The sequence below is a fragment of the Maniola jurtina genome, chromosome Z, assembly GCF_905333055.1.
Source record: "Maniola jurtina chromosome Z, ilManJurt1.1, whole genome shotgun sequence".
Taxonomy (NCBI): Eukaryota; Metazoa; Arthropoda; class Insecta; order Lepidoptera; family Nymphalidae; genus Maniola; species Maniola jurtina.
The window spans coordinates 13,837,405-13,856,066 of NC_060058.1; the positions used below are offsets into that span (position 1 = coordinate 13,837,405).

At 37.2% G+C, this 18,662-nt stretch overlaps 1 protein-coding gene and 1 long non-coding RNA gene across 2 annotated transcripts in view; one reads left to right on the plus strand and one right to left on the minus strand.

The window, feature by feature from the left end:
- The first annotated feature begins 551 nt into the window (after positions 1-551).
- LOC123880298 (NADH-ubiquinone oxidoreductase subunit 8-like) lies at positions 552-2,461 on the plus strand. Its single transcript, XM_045928339.1, has 2 exons — positions 552-964; positions 1,626-2,461. The coding sequence occupies exons 1-2, from the start codon at positions 613-615 to the stop codon at positions 2,057-2,059; spliced, it is 786 nt and encodes a 261-aa protein (XP_045784295.1). The 5' UTR covers positions 552-612; the 3' UTR covers positions 2,060-2,461.
- A 4,846-nt stretch (positions 2,462-7,307) lies between these two features.
- Positions 7,308-18,662, minus strand: part of LOC123880299 — a 29,945-nt gene continuing 18,590 nt past the window's right edge. The window contains exon 3 of the long non-coding RNA XR_006799204.1: positions 7,308-7,332. This is a non-coding gene — a long non-coding RNA (uncharacterized LOC123880299). The remainder of the gene's footprint in view (positions 7,333-18,662) is intronic.

Below are 18,662 nucleotides of genomic sequence, written 5' to 3' on the forward strand. Positions count from 1 at the left end.
CGAAAATTAAATGGCTTTAAAACATGTTGGCAATAGCAAGTCCAGCGTGTAAATATAGGTCAGCGCTCAGAACAGTTGAGCAGGAAACAACCTGATTCTCATCAAAGATTTAACGTGTCTAGCAGTTGTACCTACAGGTTGTAAAGTTTGATTTCAGTCTAGTGATTATGCCTGTTGTGCCTGTTATATATTTTCAGATTTTCAGATTTAGAAAACAAAGTATTTACTAACCAGATTACAGAACCAAAAACTTTAAACTAAGAATTAAACATTGAAAGCATGTGCACAAGGACATTAGGCACTTACTTTTCTCTTGAAATATATCTAGTATTATTTAATCAGCTTTTGCAGAAGGACATTTTATTGACAAGGTACCTATGTTTTTACCAAAAATAATTTTATTATTGATATCTCAGGTATGGAAGGTAAGTATAATACCTACTGAGAAGTGAAAACTGTTTTGTAGGGTAATTTAAATGAAATAAAAAAAAAAAAAGATTCATCATCAGTGACAACCATAGATAATAAATACACTTTACTAACGTCAAACGTAGCCTTTGACTGCCTTTGACAACGCGACAAAAACATTTTTATTTATTTTATAAACAAATAATGTTAAAAATAGGCAAACTAGTCAAGAGTAATTTACAGGGAATAGGACATCAGATTCGCAAATGTTCCGATCCGTGTGGAAAGTCAAGCCCGCCGTGTTCCCCATTTCCGCCTTGCCCGCCATGCCCACCAAGTCCTCCAAGGCAGCCATGGATGCCATGTCCACCAAGTCCGCCAAGTCAGCCATGTACGCCATGCCCGCCGTGTGTTTCAGGACCACCATTTGCTTGCAATCCACGGACCAAGTATCAAGTGAACTTCCTTTACGTGTCTGACCCGCCACCTAAAACGGAAATGAAAGATTTTGTTGACAGAATAGCTCAAACACTTTTCTGGACTGAAATAGTAAGAGGTACTATTTTTAGCTCTTATCATTTTACTTTTTATTGAAAACAATCGAAATACTAAATACTATATACTCTTTCTGAGGTTGTTAAGGCATCAGTGGTTAAAACATCCTTTCTGAGGGATACAGGGTTCAATCTCGGTACTTTTTATACTTTTTTGTATTTATGCGCATTTTAAGCAATTAAATATTACCTACTTGTTTTTACGGTACAGGAAAACATCGTAAGGAAACCTGCACCACCCGCCCTCCCACTACTAAAGAAGCAGAAAAAACAGACCACTAACACACACATACGCGTGTTATGCCATACAGTCTATTTTGGTGGTTTATAGCGAATTAGCAAGTGGTTCATTGTTCCGTATATAAATAATTACATGGACTTTCTCATTAACGTCTGATTCTATTCAACCTCCCTACTTAATATCATAAAAAGGTAAAGTGTTTAAATTTGTTTGTAGGAAGTACTTAATCTCTGGAACTACTGAACTGATTTTGAAAATTCTTTCACTAATAGAAAGAAAGCTACATTATTCCTGAGTGACATAGGCTATATTTAATTTTCAAATTTGAGATTCCTACAAAATTGTAATATATAATACATAGCTTATGTATATATAATAAAATAATTTTAACAACACCACATTAAAGTTTTTGTCTGTAACAGCGTTCGCTGTGACATTAGGACATATTTTCAAAGAACCTGCTACGATAAACTACCCATTCGAGAAAGGTCCACTGTCACCACGGTTTCGCGGAGAACACGCTCTGAGACGCTATCCTACAGGGGAAGAGAGATGTATTGCGTGCAAGCTGTGCGAAGCCTTTTGTCCAGCGCAGGCTATAACCATAGAAGCTCAAGAACGAGAAGACGGTTCGCGTCGGGCTACACGCTATGACATAGACCTCAGCAAGTGCATCTTCTGTGGGTACTGCCAAGAAGCGTGTCCTGTAGATGCGATAGTCGAAGGACCCAATTTTGAATACTCAACAGAAACACGCGAAGAAATGCTCTACAATAAAGAAAAGCTATTGCTTAATGGTGATCGCTGGGAGCCAGAGATCGTGAGCACTATTCGAGACAATCATTTATATCGTTAAAATTTACGGTAGAATTACCTATTCAATTATAATATTTTATTATTTAACTGGGTGTCCCTGTGGACTCTTGTCTTCATCCGCGTAGAATATTGAAGTTTTTAAAAATCCCGTGAGAACTCTTTGATTCCTTGGAATAATTGTTGTCTAAGTTCATTTCTGAGATGCAAGCTATGTCTGTTAGACATCCGCATCTATGGTGATGCTTCTAGGGACTTTTATACGCTGTGGTCTTGTGCCATCTCATTTGACTCATTTGATGCCATCTGTCCACATAGTGTGGGGTATGCCAATGCCACTCTTTCCAGTGTGAGGTTCCACTATCCCATCACCTTGACAACGTAGTTCGAAGAATCGGTAATAAAATATATTTATACCTAAATTTGTAGATACCTAAAGTTGCCTTCAAACTACGGAAATATAATATAATATACAAATATCGCTCACCCTACTTTTAAATGTCACTGTTCACACTTAAGGTGCCCACGCACTCGAACTGAACTGCAGCTGAACTGCGCGTCGCGGCAGCGCCCCGCACGATATTCTCTCCAGCCGCGACGCGCGTACCGCGTATTATATATTTATATATTTTATTATATTCCGTAGTTTGAAATCAACTTTACACTTGTATATCTCTTAAAAGTATATTTTGTATAGCTCTTTTTTATTGTTTAATTATAGAGGTTGTAATGAATTTAGTGCTGCATTAAACGCCTTTTGAATGGAGAGGTAAATGTTACAAGTGAAATTTCAATTTCAGGTGATCATTATCTTTAAAGTCTTTTACAATGAATCCCCATTAAATATTATAATTAAAATTATTTAGTGCTTTCATGGCTTTAGCGAGTAATTTATTATCGGAGCTCTTTCAAAGATTAATTTATCGTAAAATATTAAATTATAACGCGTTGTGGTTATTAATGGTTAAAATGTGATTTCATACGTCTATGGATTTCATATTATTTATTGAACATTGTTTTTTATCTTCCAATATAACTTCAATTAATTTACTAATAAATTGTACTTAGCTTACGCACTAGATTCGACTTCCGTTATCCGATTTCTCTCCGTCATCTGTGAGAATATCTCGGCTGTGCCTCGGATTCAAATCGGGCATATGACGTAGATATGCCAAAGATGTCCACTGAATAGCCTGGATTTGTAATTTGTATCAAAGATCGGATTAGCGCGTAAGCAATATCCGAATTCGGTCCGAGTTTTTTATATCCGTATTTTCACGGTTTCGGATCGGATGAGTGCTTAACCACTCTACTCATCAGCGATGACGGATATTACCTATAAATCCTGTAACATGAAGTAACGCCCATAGTATAATATCACTGGTCATAACATTTCAAATATTTTTTACGATATTATTTAATTACTAGGTCTTGTTTAGCATGGGAACAATTAAAAACTTTTTGATGTGTTGTTTCAAACAAAACAACACGAATAAAATGTAATAACAATTTTATATGAGTTTAGATTATAGATTGCGAAGTTGGCTTGAAAAATTAAAAGATTTACATTTATTTCGCGTGTTTTTTAATATTTTGCTAATTACACTAGGCAGGCGGGTAGATCAGTAAGATAAACAGTTATTGTACTGTCTATGATTAAAGTTTGGATTTTGGACCTCATAATCCAGTTACATGACTGTAGACTTTGAGCTAGATGACCCAGACGCACGACATGACATCCGACACAGGCTGAGATCCACTATGACTTTGCTTAGACTTAGGATACTGTTAAAAGGAAACAGCGTTATATCTCTAACGTTATATCTGTCTCATTTTAACTGAAAAGTCTAAGCAATGTGAAAATACACTCTAAAGATCTAAGCCTAATTACGCACTGCTTTCTTTAGAAATCTATCGAGAACATTTTGAAGGAAGCGATCACAGCGTGATAAACTCGTACTTTGTCTGGTGGGAAGCTTCGGCCGTGGCTAGTTACCACCCTGCCGGCAAAGCCGTGCCGCCAAGCGATTTAGCGTTGTGTAGAAACCAAAGCACTATGTGTTTAACGAAAACTGCAATACCCCTTCCAAGTTAGCCCGCTTCAATCTTAGACTGCATCATCACTTGCCACTAGGTGAGATTGCAGTCAAGGGCTAACTTGTATCTGAAATAAAAAAACCGGCCAAGTGCGAGTCAGACTCGTTCACCGAGGGTTCCGTACTCGGGTATTTTTCCAACATTTTTTACGATAAATCAAAAACTAATATGCTTGAAAATAAATAAAAATCTGTTTTAGAATGTACAAGTAAAGCCCTTTCATATGATAACTGACTCGATAAATAAACAGGGCGAGGAAGGTTACGATGGGCCAGCCAAATTAATTTTACTGTCGGTTGTCCCTTGCATAAGTAGATATACCTACCAGGCTGTCAGCCTGCATCGCCTAATTACTACTTATCATAAGTTTCCTCTCAGAATGAAAAGGGTTTAGGTTAGGCCATAGTCCGCTGCGCTGTTCAAATAAAGATACTCTCCCTCCCAGGCATGCAGATTTCCTCATGATGTTTTCCTTCACCGTTAAACCAAGTAATATTTAATTCCTTAAAACGCACATAACTTTGAAAAGTTAGACGTGCGTGACTGAGATCGAACCCCCGACTACCCGAATAAGAGGCGAAACATCTTAACCACTGGGCTAGCACGTATCTCATAGAATATTACCTGCATATTTTTTATTTACATGTGTCATAGTTGGATGATACACATTTACAGAACAAACAAGGAATCACAAACTAAATCGCTTGGCGGCAGTAATTATTTGCTCGGGCGATAGTTGGAGACAATTTAATCAACGGCCTGCGGCCTGCGCCTATGTCCAATCGAAGTTAGTATTGAAATGTAAATATGATGTATCGACTCGTATGTATGAAATCTCTATGACAAGCTAATTCGGTTAAAAATAACTACCCGAATGTAGTTGTAACAGTCCCGCTGAATATCGATTTTTGTATCTAAAATTTAGTACGAAACTCAGTTTATTATATTAGGGCTAACAGCCTTAGGGGTTTATTTTTGGTGGTTCTAAATATACATCCATAGGTACTTCCATACCTACATTACATGTTCCATACATTATGTAAGTCTGTCTGTCTGCTCACTTTTCAACCGACTTTTTTGAAATCTAGTACAAAGACACTTTTAGCCCTGGACAATTAAAGAGTTTCCACGGGATTTCTGGAAAACCTAAATCTACACGAACGATGCAGCGGGCAGCATCAACTTGGTACATAGGATAGAAAATATTAGTACAATTTAGTCTACCTAATAAAACTCACACTGATAGATTGACATAATACTTTTCTAAATCCATTCAAGAAGAATGAAATTCTGGACAGGACAGGAAAGGGTTTTTAAAAATTCATCCCTTGAATTAGTGTTAAATAAGGGATGATAGATCACTATAACTAGGTACAACTAGACCTGTTACAAGTAATTAGTGATGCCGGATATTCCGCTGTCAATTTATTTAATATAGTATCGGACATTATCTCAATAATTGTGTTGTTAGGGAACACGATAAAATGTCATAATTATTATGAAATTGTAATGAAAAACATTCATACAATTATATCATAGCACATTAGATAAATAAAATTTTGATTATGGGATTTGATAAGATCTCATGCGATATTTTATCATGCTTCTATCAATATAATAATTGGTTAATTATGATATAATGTTAACCATACTGGCAGAATATTGGACATCATTTATATATAATTATTTAGCCGTAAAGAAACAATCAACATACATAGTTTTGGATGTATAATATTTTTCGCTTCCTCCTACATTTATTATTCGTAAGGACAAAACTATTGTTCACCAAATGACCCATTACTCAAAAAATCTATCCGCTGAATGCAAAAGACTTGTTCGTCAAATGTCTTATTCTTTTAAAAATATCTGTTCGCCTTTTTATCTTCTTTTAGAAAAGTCTCATAAGTTCTTTAACGATTATTCATTTAAGACTTTGGGGGAGCAAAGTTATATCAAACAGGAAGGTATTTCTGTAAAAAAGGTTGAAACAAAACTTAAAAGAGCATGACTTGTTTAATTTGTATTCATTAGATTACACAAACCGGCCAAGTGCGAGTCAGAGTCACGCACCAAGGGTTCCGTACTCGGGTATTTTTCCCGACATTTTGCACTATAAATCAGAAACTATTATATGTAAAAAGAAATAAAAATCTGTTTTATAATGTACTTACAGGTAAAGCCCTTTGATATGATACCCCACTTGGTAGAATTTCTTACTTTGAAAATTGAAATAAATTTTAATTATTTTTTTGGTAATGTAACTACAAATTCATGGTTTTCAGATTTATTCTTTTACTTGTGCTATAAGACCTACCTACTTGCCAAATTTGGTAATTATTCTAGCTCAACGGGACCCCTAACCCTATAGGTTTTCTTCAGACACGATAGACGGACAGACAGACAGACTGACAACAAAGTGATCCTATAAGGCTTCCATTTTTCCTTTTGAGGCACGGAACCCTAAAAAAGGCAACAATATTAATTAAAACAATGTCACAGGAGGTTACCTGTCCTGATTCATTAAATCACGCCCTCGAGACGTCGAAGCAGTGATTTTGCGAAAGGATCTTTTTATTTGGAGTCATTTTTGCTCCAAAATAAATAAAATAGTTTTGGGTATGACACGATTTCAAAATTAGTTCTTGTAAGTAAGACTCTGTCGCATGCCGCTATGTCGCTTTTGCAATATTGCGGCATGCGTTATTTACCTATAAATTACTAGCTGATGATAGATTTAGGTTTTGTACATCCAGGGAGAACTTAATCTGCCGGGATAAAAATTGCCCACTTCCATTTCTGGGATGCAAGCTACCTCTGTGCCAATTTTCATATAAATTGGTAAAACAGATGGGCCTTTGAGAATTCCGTGGGAACTCTTTGACTTTCTGTGATAGAAAGTAGCCTATATCCGTCCCCGGGATGAAAGCTAACTCTGTACCTTTCATCAGAATCGGTTAAACTGTTGGCCCGTGAAAATCTAGCAGACAGACAAACAGACGCACTTTCGCATTTATAATATTATATTAGTCTGAATTTATTATAGCACTACGGAAAATATAATTTGTTATTTTCATAACCTCGCCTGATTTTGATACGAGATTACGTAATAACTAGATGATACCCGTGACTTCGTCCGCGTGGATTAAGGTTTTAAAAAATCCCGTGGGAACTCCTCCTTGACTTTCCGGGATAAGAAGTACCTTATGTCACTCTCCAGATCTTTAACTGTGCGCCATGCAAAAACATCACGTCGATCCGTTACTCCGTTGCAGCGCAATGTGATTAAATGTTAAATCAATAAACCAACGAACCAAGAAACAATCTCTATCGCATTTATAAGGTAGTGGGTAGTGATATATTTTATAATCAATAAAATTCTGCAGGATTTATAACTCGGTCTAACAATATAATGTGGAATCATGTGGAATATAATAATTGTAACGTACCATTGTAGCAATGATTTAGCAAATAAAAATCGCGTGGCACCAATGACATTATTCTGAAACATATTTTTATAAAAAACCTATATATTGACGTTGTTAAATAAAATCAAAAACAGATAGCTAAGTTATCAGCATACTTAATTAGAATTACAGTCAAAATAATAACAAGTGTAAATTAAAAATTTATAACAATTGAAGGAACCGACAAGTGAAGGTTACAGTAACTAGAAAAAAGCTGGTAACTTTCAAACGGCTAAACCGATTTTCTTGGATTATATCTAAGAACACTGTCAATCAAGCCACCTTTCAAACAAAAAAAACTAAATTAAAATCGGTTCATTAGTTTAGGAGCTACGATGCCACAGACAGATACACAGATACACACAATATCAAACTTATAACACCCCTCGTTTTGGATCGGGGGTTAATAAATATAAAGTATCAAGGTAAGTATATTCCTAGTTACTAGGATACACGAACTAAGTTTACATTTGCTCCATTTCCCACTCAGCTTTCACTAGACTTTATTTTATCAGATTACAGTTTGAAACTAAAAAAGTTATGTGCTAAAAGTAGCTTGAATTACAGATTTTCATTGTGCCAATATTGAGCTGTCTAGCTAATTAATTAGATGGAAGTGGTTGTATGCGGTCCTTACTGTCTGAGCGTCCGTTCGTGACGACGCGTTTGCTATCCTCATTTTACTAAATTACTTAAGAGGAGTCTCTCCGTCACTCACTTCATACAATCGTAGTTCCAATTTCATTTGAATACTAAGCATCCAAAGTCCATGAAATTTTGCAGACATATTCTAGAAACTAATATCTGTGTCTGTGGTTTTCCAGATTTCTGTTAAAATATTCGGTTTCAAAGTTTTTTTTTCTCTCTTCTGGCTTTACAAAGATTAGCCAATGTCAAGTTTGTAGTTATTTGTAACAAGTTAGGGGAAACTATACAAGAATGGACCCCGACTGTGCCAGCACTCTCGCCGACACACGCACGGCACCCCCTTAGAGCGCTTTCCAGTCAGTTTTAACAAAAAAAAAACACTCCAAAAAAGCAGAGCACGCCCGCCAGCTAACACCAACACAGATGAAGTCCAGTTTCAAAGTTACGCGGTCTTAAAAATTTACATATAAATCTTTGAGCCCCTGTAATTTTAAAATTACATATTTTTAGAAAAATCTAAAACACCACAGACACAGATATCAGTTTCTAAAATAAGTCTGCAAAATTTCATGGACTTTAGTTGCTTAATATTCAAATGAAATTGGAACTACGATTGTATGAAACGAGTGACGGAGAGAGCCCAGTTAACTCCATTTACATTGTCGTAGACAAACAACATTATGGTTTTCATCATTTAAATACTAACCGAACTCAATTTTATATACAAGTTCTACAAACAGATATTTGTATCTGTGGTTTATCATATTTCAGGAAAGAAGTCTATTTTACAAGTGTAATTAAAAATTTATAACACCCCGACAAGTGAAGGTTAGAGTAACTAGAAAAGAGCTGATAACTTTCAAACGGCTGAACGGATTTTCTTGGATTATAGCTAAGAACACTCTCGATCAAGCAACCTTTCAAACAAAAAAAACTAAATTAAAATCGGTTCATTAGTTTAGGAGCTACGATGACACAGACAGATGCACACGTCAAACTTATAACACCTTTTTTTTTGGGTTGGGGGTTAAAAAGTAACACTAAGTTGTTATTGGGTTGAAGATTCATATACTTAATATGTATATTGTATGTATAGTCCGCGACAGGTCGAGATAGCAATCGGGGTATGAGGCGAAGAGACGCTCCGCAAACCTGCACGTCACCCGCACACCCCCCGCGCTAGCGCTAATAAAGTGAGCGCGGGGGATGTGCGGGTGTGCGGGGCATCTCCACCCCAATTGCCATGTCGACATGTCGCGAACTATACTTATCGCCCTTTTGTAAAAAGAAACAGAGTTTTATATGATACTCGTAAAAAGAACATTGTTGAATATATCTGACTAGTTGATAGTACCTGCGACTTCGTCCACTGTGATTTGTGTTTGAAATCCCATGGGAACTCCTTGATATTTCGAGATAAAATGTATCTTATGCCACTCATTTTATCTGACTTTGTCCAGATTATATCTTGGATACAATATTCTTGTTTATAAGAAAATATTAATTGAGTTGTAAGTATGTAAGAAAATATTAATTTACCTTTGATTTACCTACATAAAATGGAAAGTCGGTAAACTTTGCAGCTCGTTTAGGTATGTTTACGCACATTATTTAAACGGCGCGGCGTGTAGCGCTTTGAAATAAAAGTAGGAAGGTTTCCTATTTCCGCTCCCTTCTCAATTATTTGCCACTGCTTTGAGTTACTCATTTATTTTTACCGCGAGGTTGCAAAGTTACGTTCGTCATCCACAGAAAATTCTGCTCTAATCGAATACAACAAATATTATCGTGGTGGCTTGTCAAAACAATAGCTGCTACAGTTAAGCGGTCAGTGCTGGCTTTACCTATGGTGCAGGATATGCAGCACACACTAAGGATCTTAAGGGGCGCTCCTTTAAAAATATGGATAACAAGTTAACCCTTGACTGCGATCACACCTGGTGGTGAGTGATGGTGCAGTCTAAGGTTGAAATTTTTAGAGCGCACTTTGACTTTGCTTAGACTTAAGTTTCAGTTAAAATGAGATTTCTGCCAGCGGTATAACGCCATTGGCCATCGTGGTAATGGTCAAACCCTTCTCATTCTTTAATTTATTTTAACCTTAGAATTTACCTTATGTTAGTTAATGAACCTAGCGTCAAATATTTATTGTAAACGCTATCGGTATATTGACTTTTTTATGGCAGATTTAACTAGCTGATGATGCCCGCGACTTCGTTCGCGTGGATGTAGGTTTTTAAAATTCCCGTGGGAACTCTTTGATTTTCCGGGATAAAAAGTAGCCTATGTGCTAATCCAGGGTATAACCTATCTCCATTCTAAATTTCAGCCCAATCCGTCCAGTAGTTTTTGCGTGAAGGAGTAACAAACATACACACACACACACACACATACAAACTTTGTCCTTTATAATATTAGTGTGATTTGGTCACATTTTCCACCCTGTACACTATATATTTGGTTTTAACGTGAAATAAACCTTGAAACAGATATTTAAAAATTATATTGGCATATCGTGAAATCAACCTTAAAACAGATAATAAAAAATGATATTGGCATAGCGTAGCATCGCTACCAAAGCTCATGCCACCGGTATCTGGTGGAAATTTTATGTGTATTTTATTATCATCGCACACCTATAAGGACGCCAGTGATTGCAACCGGGCGCTACATGAGCTAGAGCTATCAAGAATTATAGAGAAGAATCATCAACATCAAGTTATTGTGAGAACTGGGGCGGCTACGTTTCGAACAAACACTTGAATCTTCAGAAAGAAGAGTACAGACAAGTCCTAATCAGGAACAGGTGCCATTAGCTAACAAGTCGCAAAATGAACAAAAGAATGCGACATCTCTCCGCCCCTCTGTTCGCTCCCGCTCCTCGTTCCACTTTTAGTACCCACAGAGATGGGCCTTATTGGTGCCTACTTTGAAATCATTTTGATTTAGCGAAATTAATATTTTTTTCACAGTGATTTCACAGACTACTTTTGACGAAAAGTGATTTTTCGCTCTTACAATCGCTAATTTAACTATTGATCATGAGTTATTCGCGATGATATTTCACGGGTGATTTTAAAGAAAGTGACTTTTCGCACATAATAATTATGTGCTGTCAAGTGGGACTCTGACTCACAAACGAAGGCTCCCGTACCATCGAACAAAAAAACCAAACACTTTTAGTAGAACACTGCAAGTTAATGACAGACTGCACCATCTATATGTGTTTTAGTAAATTAATTTTTTGTGAACACAAAAAAATTTTTTTTCGTATATAACCACCAATTCACGGTTTTCAGATTTTTCCTTTACTTGTGCTCTACTCTACCTGCCAAATTTCGTGATTCTAGGTCAACGGGAAGCAGCTTATAGATTTTCTTGACAGACACTATCAGACAGATGGACAGACGGACAGATAAACAAGCAGACAAATAGACAGACAAACATATAACAAAGTGATCCTATAAGGGTTCCTTTTTCATTTGGAAGTACGGAACCATGAAAATTGTAAAAATCATCGCGAAGAATATTGGCATGCATAAACTATGAATATAAATGAATAAATAAACTAAGCGCTTTGGAAATCATAATTTTATAGCGCACCGTCTAGTGGAATGGAGGGTTAAAATGCTGCGTAGGGTAGAAATAGCTATGTACGAGTACGTAGATACCCACAAAAGAATGTGTACGCACTTACTTTGTGGCTCCATATTTTTTCATCTCCTACTTTCATTTCCTACTTACTTACTCTACATTAATTAATTTTTTTCATTCAAGTGGTGTTAGCGTAGTGGTTAAGATGTCGGTTTCCCCGAGTTGGTCCGGGGTTAGATCCCGGGTCTCTAACTGAAGAAACATTGGTTCAAGTTAGTAATTGGATGGGTGACCAACAATGGTATACGCTATAATCCTGATCCTTGTCTGAAAATGCACGTGCCAGACTGTAAATTAATTAATCATCATCATCAACAACAACCCGTCGCTGGCTCACTACTGAGTACAGGTCTCCTCTCAGATATTTAATTAATTAAAAACGCTCATACCTAACCACCGACCTCTCACAAAGGATGCCGACATCTGAACGGGTAGTTGATTACAATACAGTAATCTGCTGTTCACCTTAACTCAAATCTACCTAGTTTGATGATAGGCATTCCGCCCCTTAGATTCAATTATCTTCCACCAATGGCCCGGCAAACGAGGACATCGGTCAGGCGCACTCCGAAATAGTCCCTATATATTCTGTTAGCGTGCGTTCTGAGTAATAGCGCATCGCGTATGCCGGATTGCGGAGCGGATTTACACGTCGTACTTGTCCTTATGTTGCGGCTACATTAAGGTTAACGTGTATGCCCAACAACGCCATAATTATCGAGATAATCAACGCGGTAAACTGAGTTGCCACACTTGAACGGTTAACGCCTCATGTCAATTGAATTGGGTTTAAAATCGTCTAACGCCAAACGGCATAGTGATTGCCGTTGTTTGTTGGTCGTGACTTTATATGTTTACGTAACGCCGTTGAACATCGGGTTGTTAGGCGATAATATGGCCGGTTATTAGTGCACGCGGGGGTTTGCGCGCCCACTTGCACTCGGGACAGGTTCTAAAGTGTCGAACATTTGTATGATGCGCCATCACTCAGGACGCCGACGGTCTTCGTCCGCGTTCATTGTAGCCGCAATATAAGGACAAGTAAGTACGACAAGTGTAAATATCCGCTCCGCAATCCGCCATACGCGGTGCGCTGGTCACTCAGGACGCACGCTAAGTGTTTCATCCGTCTAAGACGCACCTAAGCAAATCTGAAATGAAACAGAGAAATTGATTTTTTTAAAACTCTTTTCCTTTCGACTAAGCTAAGAAGCTATGTTAGCCTAATCAGAGGTTGGGGGTTCGATCCCAGGCATGGACCTCTAACTTTAAGGAGATAAGTAAGTTTCAAATAATTAAATATCACTTGCTTTAACGGTGAAGAAAAACATGGTGAGGAAACCTGCCTGCCTGAGAGTTCTTCATAATGTTCTCAAAAGTGTGTGAAGTCTGCCAATGTGCACTACGAGTATACCACCGTAGTAGACTATGAGCATTAACCTTTCTCACTCTGAGAGGAGACCCGTGCTCTGTAGTGAGCCGGCGATGGGTTGATTATGATGATGATATGATGATGAAGCTAAGTTTGAGCTACGACAATAATGCAACAAGTGGTGTTTGAACCATGGTATCGGTTTTTCACATTTCAATTTGTCACCTCAACATTGACTTATAAAGGCTATGTTAGTAAAAAGCGGTTATACTTATGTAAAAAAAGTATAGTGTGCATTTTAGTGTGCTCAGTGGAAACCTGCATACCTGAGAGTTCTCCACAATGTTCTAAAAGGTGTGTCAAATCTGCCAATCCGCACTTGACCAGCTGGGTGGACTATTGTTAAGTCCTATTCATTCTGACAGGAGCCCCGTGCTCAGTAGAGAGTCGTCGATGGGTTGATAATGAGGGAGGGTGACAGTAGTCACAACTTGACGAATCACTCAGTTCTCGCGTCACACTTCTTCCGCTCCGCTCCGCTCCACTTTCGCAGGACGTCAACCTCCTCGGCTATGCGCTATGCCTGTAGTTTGATAAAATAATGTTGACAATGGGCGCACTAGCACACAGAGAGAGCCCTATACCTACTAACTTCTCTCTATAGATATATGGAGAGAAATTAGTAAGGGCTCTCTCTGTCACGTATAAATGACAAAAAAAAAATACTGTAGGCCTAAATAATTTTGAGCGATCACCCAATCACAAACGAACATATATTTTCAATTCCATTCTATTAGAGAACTCTCTAAAAACATTCGAAATTCAATTTGAAAACATAGGTTCGATCGTGATTGGTTGGTATTTCAAAATGGTTAATGCCTACTGACTTTTTGTCTTTGTCGTTTGAATAGAATTTCGTAACAAAAAGAATAATATACTAACTTCTTATACAGACAACATACTGTCACAGAATACATGTGCATATGATAGCACTGTCGACTGGTGTAACACCGGCAGTTAATTAGTCATCTTTGTCGTCGGTCCCTTATGACTGAGCAATGTTTCATAAAAATGGCATACGGGTCTGATATTTTTAATTAAACACGAAATAACACAGTCCAGTTTTAACAAAAATTCTCCCGGAAAAACTGTGTCAGAATGTTGTCGAACATATTGTACGGACTTATTTGAATGTAGGGTTTTTCATGCAAAATATTTATTCGTTGCAATTGTTTTGTAGTCTGTGTGGACTTCTTGTTTCTCCTATGGTTCTAATCTCAAATATCATGGTTATTCTATATTTTAGTTAATCTTACACTATAATATTTTCTGATACTTATAATGCACTTTTGAGATCTCACTCCTTATCTCTACGTGTCAATTGTCTTGTACGACGCCTATTGGCCTACTTCCCTGGCCTCATGTTTTTGCATGTATAGACATGACAGTTTGTATCACAGCTTCGGCCGCCGTCTTCTCGAGGTCACCCAGAGCCAACTCTAGTCACTTTCGACCCCGAGGTTCCACCGCCCGGGATGGACGGGTCAGGGTGTTGATAAGCACCGCCCTGATGTCTCCACCTCCGAGCAGAATTAGCTCACTCACAATCCCGCTCAGCGGCCTTCACCTTGAAACATTTACTATTTCACAGTAGCTAAGTATACCTAACAGCCACAACCTACTAACTTCTCGGTAGGAACAGCATTCCGAACCAGTGGTAGATTATTTTGACGATTCAAAAGCACTTGTAAAAGTTTAATTGAATAAAAATAATTTGAATTTGAATTTGAATTTAACATACTATATAGTCTATGGAATAGGTAAAACCACATACGCGAATACCACGTATAGATATATTCACTTTAGAGGATAGAGGAGTCTATTATAAAATGAGGAAGAACAAATTTTAATAGAAACAGTGGTAATTATTATTTTCAACACACCTTTGCAACGTTATCTAATTATTATCCTTATCTGTTGCATTACGAGCATCGCGGCAACGAGAGAAAAGCCTTTGTGGACACTAGATCTAATTTCAGTTTGTATTTTGATGTCGCAATTGTTATCGTGGGGCAACGGTGTCTCGCCAAACGAAAGGTTCGAGTAGGTGGGTATATTATGAACACAATGTACAACTAAGTTGATATAGCTTGCATATCGGGGATGGTCAGAAGCTAGTTTTTAATCCGAATAATAAAAGAGTTCCCATGGGCTTTAAAAAACCTAGTAAAAAACTGCTAAATCCACGCAGATGAAGTCGTGGATGTCGTCTAAGTTGTAATGAAAACTACTACTCTATAAAGGAATGAAGTGTTTTTACATTTGGAGATGTCAAAGTCACTGGACTAAGTACTTCTTTTAAAAGCAACACATTGAAACTAAAAGCACACTTGAAAGCTGCAAGGCATTCCTGAAATGAATGAGTCGAAATCAATGAGAAGTTCGCCAAAGCTTTAAGAGCATTTTGAACCATCGTAATGTGCTTTTGATGCTGAACGAAGCAATGGCTTACGTTGTATTTGACATTTGATTAAATTTTCACGTCGGAATATGGTTAAATCTTCGAACACAATCTTGACAAAAATATACAAGTAAAATACATAAATTGGTGAAAAAATAACTAGTGAAAAAAACAGGCCAAGTACGAGTTAGACTCGCGCACTGATGGTTCCGTACTCGAGTATTTTTCCGACATTTGCACAATAAATCAAAAACTATTATGCTTAAAAATAAATAAAAATCAGTTTTAGAATGTACAAGTAAACCCCTTTCATATGATACCCCACTTGGTATAGTTATCCTACTTTGCAAATTATATTTTAATTTTTTTTCTGTGATGTAACCACAAATTTACGGTTTTCAGATTTATTCCTTTACTTGTGCTATAAGATCTACGTACCTGCCTTTCATGATTCTAGGTCAACGGGAAGTACCCTATAGGTTTTCTTGACAGACACGACGGACGGACGGACGGACGGACGGACAGACAGACAGACAGACAGATAGAAAGACAGACAACAAAGTGATCCTATGAGGGTTCCGTTATTCCTTTTGAGGTACGGAACCCTAAAAATAGTTAACGCTATGGGCGATTCTTCAAGGAAGACTTCATAAACGGTTTTGCTGAAGACCCTCAAAAGTTACAAATTACCGATTTTAATTTATGAATAAAAAATCTGATTGTTTCATGCGGTATGCGCTACCAGGACTCTGAAAAACGCGTAGACGAACACCTGATTCCTGCCGGATCAATTGACCATGGCTAACAATATCCTATGAAAAGAAATTGTTGGCCATGTCTGCTCTTCTACATTGCTCTATCCCCCATACTGTGGATGTCTATCGATTAACAATGATGATGATGATGGTGATGATGATCACTATTAACGTTAATAATTGTACGATTGCCACATTATTTAACGTTGTGTTAAAATCTTCCAAAGAAGGTCCTAACTACTTTCAAGTCTATGTCTTCCAAATATCCGGTGAACTGTATTAGAGATCCCAAGAAGTATTAGGTAACTGTTTGTAGGACTCCTAAGCTAAACTAGTTCACAACTTGGCTTAAGTTTGGAGTTGTAATGTAAAATTTACTAGCCACAGTACAGAAGAGTTTCAATACTAAGTCTACGGCTTATAGCCTCTCCTTATCTGAGAAATTTTCTTATAATAAAGTACCAAATGTGACGTTTTGAATACCCAGGGATTATATTATGACAGCACGCAGGACCTGCCTTTCATGATTATAGGTCAACGGGAAGTACTCTATAGATTTTCTCGACAGATAGGACAAACGGACAGATGGACAGACAGACAGACAACAAAGTGATTCTACAAGGGTTCCGTTTTTCCTTTTGAGGTATGGAACGACTAAAACGTGGTAGATATCTCTAAAGAGTGGGCTCACTGGTTCAGTCAATGGTTCCATCCAGATAAAATATACAGTTTCCTACATCATTGCAACTCCGATTTTCTAAAAACTTTTAGTGTGATCCACGTATCTACCTATACCCAGCTTACAAGTTCAAGTTGCTATATTAAGTGTTTCTTGATTGTAGTAAATAACGACTTCTTCGTAAATGTCGAATATTTACTTAGGTTTAGATATTAACGTGCCTTAAGCTTTCCTGGCCAACAGCCAACTTCCTGTGGGGACGTTCAAAATATGTCACTTCAGAATATAATATTTCACTGAGTAATCTTATTTTGAAAAGAAAAAAATATTTTCGACAAGAAATTCAGAGCAACTGAATACTTCCTAGACCTGAAATAAAACATGCTCATGTATACAAACTACAAATACTTACACAACCTATACTTATTGTAAATGCGCAAATGTGTTTGTTTGTAGGTTTATTAGTTCCTTGATATTCATTTCACGTCACAACGGAGCAACGGATCGAAGTGATTTTTGCATGGTTAGGTATAGTTAAAGATCTGCCTACTGATTCGCTAACTCAGTGTCTAACACTGCATGATAGGAATCGAGCTCAACGAATAACCAACATAGCTAGTTGTAAGTATGCCATCCTAATGTAGCCGAACAAACTACAAGGGAACTTTGCCAAAAATGCAAACTAAACGCAAAAAAATCCCTAACTTTTCCTAGCCATTTTTCAATTTTCAGGTAGGTAGTTGCTAGTTGAAATAAGCAAACAATTTCACCGCGTCGCCGTGCAGCGCCTGTGTAAATAATTCTGTTCCACGAAAAGAGATTTCATAATATTACCGAGAGAAACTTAGAATTCTGCCAATTAAAATTGATTATCTGAGTAGAGTGTAGACGATCCATATTTTGCTATGTCCATGTTTGACGAATTGTACAAAATTCGGTATTCCTTGTGGGCCATTTGGTCAAAATACACTGCGGCGTTTTCAACTTCAGTATCAACTTGTATAGAGATATGCGTCATGGAAGCCCGCATTTGCAGCGAATTTTCAACGCAGATTTTCAGTATGCTATTTCTGAAAAAATTACAGAATGAGAATTTCAATGTCTGGACACGGTTTACGACAATTTTTGATCCGTCATAACACATAAATTTTGCATTCTGTATTTATTTGTGTGAGAAGAATGTTTATGTATATGTAAATGATCTTTGGTAATATCATTACGACGACTTATATTCATGGTATGCTTAATTAACCATAATGATAGTGGCTGCGTAAATTGAAATTATATGTGCAATTTGTAAATTAATCTGTTCAATCTGATTAAAGTCCTCTATTGAATATTATATAATCATATGGGTAAGTAATGTTTAGTGAGTGCTCACACCTAACGCAACGCTGTGGTACAGGGAGCCTGCTCGACTGTGAGCAGGTTTACTGTACCTCAGTGTGAACGTGAAGTGTTTTTTCGTTCAAAATATGCTGTAAATACTCTGTAGCTGCGTGTCTACAAAAGCTTC